The sequence below is a fragment of the Triticum aestivum genome, chromosome 7D, assembly GCF_018294505.1.
Source record: "Triticum aestivum cultivar Chinese Spring chromosome 7D, IWGSC CS RefSeq v2.1, whole genome shotgun sequence".
Lineage (NCBI taxonomy): Eukaryota > Viridiplantae > Streptophyta > Magnoliopsida > Poales > Poaceae > Triticum > Triticum aestivum.
Genome location: NC_057814.1, coordinates 22,810,325 through 22,815,692, shown reverse-complemented (window position 1 = coordinate 22,815,692; position 5,368 = coordinate 22,810,325). Strand labels below are relative to the sequence as shown.

Genomic DNA, 5,368 nt, shown 5'->3' with positions numbered 1-5,368 from the left:
TTAGGCAAGGAGATTCATTGTTCTCGGCGGCCCTCACTACAGGGTTTGCCGTTTCATTGTCCTTTCCTGAGATACACCACGGTCCCCCCCCCCCCTATCGTCCTTACGCGGCTTGCGTACATAGGTACCTACTAGTTTCCTTCTGTATTCTTTGTCTCGCTGTTCCCGGTACTGTGCCTGCCTTGGGAACGGTTGTTCTGTGCCGGCCTTCTTCCTCTCTATCTCTTGCCGCAACTCTCTCTCCCTCTTCTCCTCCAAACACTGTTGGAGCTCCTTGCCACGACCATGTTCAGAACCGGTGTTGTTTGTTTGGACTCTGTACGTCCTCAAACTCGCTGCCCCTTGCCACGACCATGTTCAGGAGGTCGTGTATCACCACCATAATCCTTAAGCACCACAAGGTTGAAATCAAACTGCCATGGCCCGTACGTTGTGGAGGGCATGCTTCCAATCTCCCTTACTCTCAAACAAGATGACAAGCATATTCTTCCCTGTATCCTTGATCTCGCCTCATGATGCAAACCCCAAGCCCTTTGCATAGCCCTCTCTAAAGCATGAAGATTCAGAGGGCGCGACGAGAAGACCTTCCCCACTGCCGCCCATCTGGTGACCTTGAGCATAGCTGGACTAGCTAGGGTTTGCAAAGACGAACCCCATATCCTCCTTCTCTGTGTGTGCCAGTCCTCCCATCCTTGCCGAGAATGCAACTGCCTCCTCTGACGCTTTCACATTCACCGAAGATTGAGACGACCATTTGTTTGTGCTAGCGCCGGTTGTTTTTGCGGGAGTACTACCCTTCAGAGACGCCATAGCAGCACAACCAAGATGCCCAAACACCGAATCCGGCCGAGGAGAGAGGAGAAAGCAGTCTCATCTCTCACGTCGTTGGTGCCACCCCTGCAGAAATCCTAACCCTAGCCTTCCAGTCGCCAACGCGATCGCCTCCTCTATGCTCATGGTTTTGCGTGGTTGGAGCCTCACGAGCCACGATGCCCTTTTTTGTGCAAGTACTCCCTCCGATCCTTTTTACTCTGCATATGAGATTTGTGTCAAGTCAAACTCTACAATATTTGACAAAATTTATATTAAAAAATATAAACATCTGCAATACCAAATATATATGCTATGAAACTACATTTCATAACGAATCTAACAATATTAATTTGGTATTGTGAATGTTAATACTTTTTTTTTTATAATTTTGGTCAAAGTAGAGATACTTTAACTTCAGACAAAACTTATATACAGACTAAAAAGGACCGGAGAGGTGAAATACTTTTTTTTCTATGTATTGGGCTGCAGGTTTAGTCTGTGCGAGGTGAAATACCGAGGGGGCGACGTAGGATGGTTGGAACACACACACACACAAGAAAAATAATCCACATCCAATTTCCAATTCCAATTCAGATTTGCGAGAGGTGGTCGTTGTATGCACCGAGACGGATTGGAAGAGATCTGTCGTATACTCATATATAAATACATCTTGTGCGGCACATCGGCAATTACATACAGACAGATATAGCGAGACACACGGGGGCGATTGACGATCTTTGTGCTGCACCTGCAGGTGGAATCGTATCGAAACAAATCGAACGCATTTGTCAGCACCTTCATATTCTTCTTCCTCACTTGCAGTTGGAGGGCTCGATCATATAGTACAGTAGCTATGTCGTGGTCTTCCCCGGAAAGCATGCTCTTCGTCGGAGCATCGGCCGTTGCCAGTGCAGCTCTAGCCTGGGCAACGTGGACGTTGCTCGACGAGTTCAAGTACGACAAACGCACTTCGGACACCAACTACAACGAACTCCTCGGCGTCAAGCCCTTGGACGCCACCGGCAGCCTCAGGACCTTGGACGCCGCCACGACTGACCCCGTCATCGGCCGCGACGACGAGATCGACCGCCTCGTCTGCATCCTCTGCCGGCGCACCAAGAACTGTGCCGCGCTGGTCGGCGCGGCGGGGGTTGGCAAGACGGCTATCGTTGAGGGCCTCGCGCAGCGCATTGCCGCCGGGAATGTCCCCGACACGCTTGTCGGCACACACATCGTGGAGGTTGACATGGGGGCCATGATGGCCGGGACGCACTGGCGCGGCATGTTTGAGCAGCGCATCAAAGACGCCATCAAGGAGGCCGAGGAGGCGGAAGGCAAGATCATCTTGTTCATCGACGAGATGCACATGGTCGTTGGCGCCGGCGGGGACAAGGGAGGCCCCATAGATGCCGCAAACATCCTCAAGCCGGCGTTGGCCCGCGGCCGCATCCGTTGCGTCGGCGCCACGACCTCCGAAGAGTATAAAAAATATGTTCAGACAGACGCCGCACTTGAGCGGCGGTTCCAGAAGGTTGTCGTGGAGGAGCCAACTGTGCATGCGACCATTGCCATCCTGCAGGGGCTGAAGCACAGGTACCAAGAGCACCATGGCTTGAAAATCCAGGACGATGCTATTGTAGCCGCTGCACATCTTGCTGCCCGCTACATTACAGGTACGTATGCATACGTCAAGAAATCAGTTTACTCTTATAGTATCACTTAATTATGGAAAACTATACGATTATTTATTTATGTTGAAGATAACTGATGTATTTGATCATTGCTAGGCCGTAAATTCCCTGATAAAGCAGTTGATCTTATGGATGAGGCATGCGCCACAAGAAAGATGCACGCGGACAAACAAATGACCGTGGAAATTGTTGTTAGCCCTGGAGATGTAGCACGGGTAAGTCCTAAATAAACATATATACATATCTCGCAACAAAAATATACATATCTTAATTTCATATGTTTTACTTTTTATGAAGATTCACGTATGTTATTAATGTGATGTGTTGTTACATCTAAATTTTATTTCAAGGTTGTGAGCCGATGGACTAAAATTCCTCTCGCTACACTTGACCAAGAGGAGAACGACAAGTTGAACCACCTTGCGAAAAAATTGCATGAGCGTGTTATTGGCCAGGATGAAGCTGTTAATTTAGTTGCACAAGCAGTCCTACGTTCTAGGGTCGGCTTTGGTCAAATCGGACAACCGATAAGTGCATTCCTCTTTTTGGGCCCGATTGGCGTCGGAAAGACAGAACTTGCTAAAGCCCTCGCCGAGAAGATATTTGACAACGAGAAGGCATTGATTCGCTTTGATATGTCGGAATATGCTGATAGTGGATCTGTGTCACGTCTCACCGGAGGATCTCGAAGGTTTGATTCTTAAACTTGATATACACTTTTTGTTTCTAGGCACACAAATATCTCAAAAAACATTATTTGATTTTCTAAAGCTATGAAGAATATGGACAACTCACCGAGAAAGTCAAGAGGCTCCCATATAGTGTTATCCTTTTCGACCAAGTGGATAAAGCAAATGCCTCGGTATTCAAGGTTTTTCACCAGCTGCTCGACGATGCTATGTTGACCGATGGCAAAGGGCAAGTTGTAGATTTCAAGAACACTATCGTCATTATGACCTCAAATATAGGAGCAGAGCACCTACCATCGAGAATTATGGGCGAAAATACAATCAAATCTGAAAGAGATCTCCTTCTGAATCAGGTTTGTGAATCCCAACTATCCTTCTAACGTCCTCGATTGGCAAGCCAATGATCATCTTATATACACTTGTTCATGCAGGTTAAGAAGCGCTTCAAGCCTGAACTTATAAATAGACTAAGTAAGGTTGTGATATTCGAGCCACTTTCACACGATGAATTGAGGAAGATTGTGAAAATCCAGATGAATAATGTCATTGCCACAGTAGCTAACAAGGGTGTCTCTGTACTTGCAACTGATGCGGCCCTAGACGTCATTCTGTCAGAATCACATGACCCGGTGAGTATATATAGCTTTTTTTCATAACCATCACAAGATGAAGATCCATTGTCCAGTTTTTAACGCTTCAACACTCGTAGGTGGACGGCGCAAGGCCCATTAGAAGGTGGGTGCAGAATCATGTGACCACGATTCTCTCGGACATGCTGGTCGACGGAGAAGCCTGTGCAGGCTCGACAATCTCCATCGATGCTGCCGCGGACGATAAGAGGGGGCTAACGTTCCAAGTGCTGAAGAAGCAGCAGGAGTTGGCAGATCAATGAGATGATTTCGGCCGTTGTTACAACCATGATAGATGAAGAAAGATGCAAGCTCATACATAATGCATACTCGGCATGTAATGTAGACAGAAGTGTTCATATATTGTAGTAAATGGTTAATGAATGTAATGACAAGTGCGTACGGGTGTTTGTTGTTTCTTTGTTTTATTGTTTTTTCTTCTTTAACTTTCAATATGTATAAACAAGTTACTATTTCTCTTCACAAAAAATATGGACTTTTCCGGAATTTCTCAGCAAAGTGCACACCGGGTGGAGCACTCCAAGTATAATTTTAGAACTAGTAACTCAAGGAAAATTTCAGTTTCAACACTAAGATGTAAGGATTATTACAAATTAGAATCCAGACGCACAACTTTGACACACTAAATTCTTTTCAGCAAAATAATGACTCGTCGAGCACAAACCATGGTACTCAGATAAGATCAGCAGCCCGGGAACAAACATAAATAGTGATTCCTCTTCTTCACACCCTTGTCCTTACCGTGGAAGTTACCAGTGGAACTGACAATACTCGGCGATATGATGAGAACATCGACCTGCAGGATCCAACAGGTTCCCTCGTCTTCCCATCCCATCGGTGGTGACTCTTAACATACGGTCTACACTACTGGAATTTCATTATACGCCAAGTGCCAGGCTCGTCGCTGAGAGCTAAAGCACGGGCGCTCGGCAAACTGACAGACACCGAGAGTACCTCTCGGCAACAGGGGCAACTTGGCAAACACATGATATTGCTGAGAGTCATACTCGGCAACACATTGACACTCGGCAAAGGCACTATTTGCCGACAGCCAAACAGCCGTCGCACGGCAACGTGTTGCCACGTGGCTCATCCGGCGGCAAATAACGGCACGGTCACGGTAGCAATGCTTTGCCGAGAGCAGCTCTCAGCAAAGCTCCGGCTCTCAGCAAAACTTCATTCCCACCTTGCCCAGAGATAAGCAACGGGAGCGGTTTAAATAGTTGGATAGTCCAGACGCAATAAGCTTCGATATTCATTTCACTCCTGTTAAGAAGATGTACCATTGGTTTGAATCTTCACCTGTTCTGGACAGAGAAGATTCACAGTGACATGCCATCTTCCTAACGACGGATCCCGGCTTTTGATTAATTCATTTTTTTTAGTTTTCCATTCGTGTCATCATTGAGAGAGTGCCCACCATCGAAATACCCTTGAGAGAGTGCCCACCATATATTCCACCACCAAAGAGAGTGTCCGACATATTTGACAGATGAGAGATGTTACTGACTGTTGCCGAGATCGT

General features: G+C 46.8%; 1 protein-coding gene across 1 annotated transcript; it reads left to right on the top strand.

Annotated features, from left to right (window-relative positions):
• The first annotated feature begins 1,519 nt into the window (after positions 1 to 1,519).
• On the top strand, positions 1,520 to 4,276 carry LOC123168308 (chaperone protein ClpB1). The gene is made up of 6 exons (XM_044586178.1): positions 1,520 to 2,486; positions 2,601 to 2,719; positions 2,855 to 3,195; positions 3,276 to 3,546; positions 3,625 to 3,822; positions 3,903 to 4,276. Exons 1-6 carry the CDS (start codon positions 1,667 to 1,669, stop codon positions 4,083 to 4,085), a joined length of 1,932 nt encoding a protein of 643 aa, XP_044442113.1. The 5' UTR covers positions 1,520 to 1,666; the 3' UTR covers positions 4,086 to 4,276.
• The last annotated feature ends 1,092 nt before the right edge of the window (positions 4,277 to 5,368 follow it).

Coding starts and splice junctions, on each gene's coding strand:
- LOC123168308 (XM_044586178.1), top strand. CDS start 1,667: ATGTCGTGGTCTTCCCCGGAAAGCATGCTCTTCGTCGGAGCATCGGCC. Junction 2,720..2,854: donor GCCCTGGAGATGTAGCACGG/GTAAGTCCTAAA, acceptor TTTTATTTCAAG/GTTGTGAGCCGATGGACTAA. Junction 3,823..3,902: donor TGTCAGAATCACATGACCCG/GTGAGTATATAT, acceptor CAACACTCGTAG/GTGGACGGCGCAAGGCCCAT.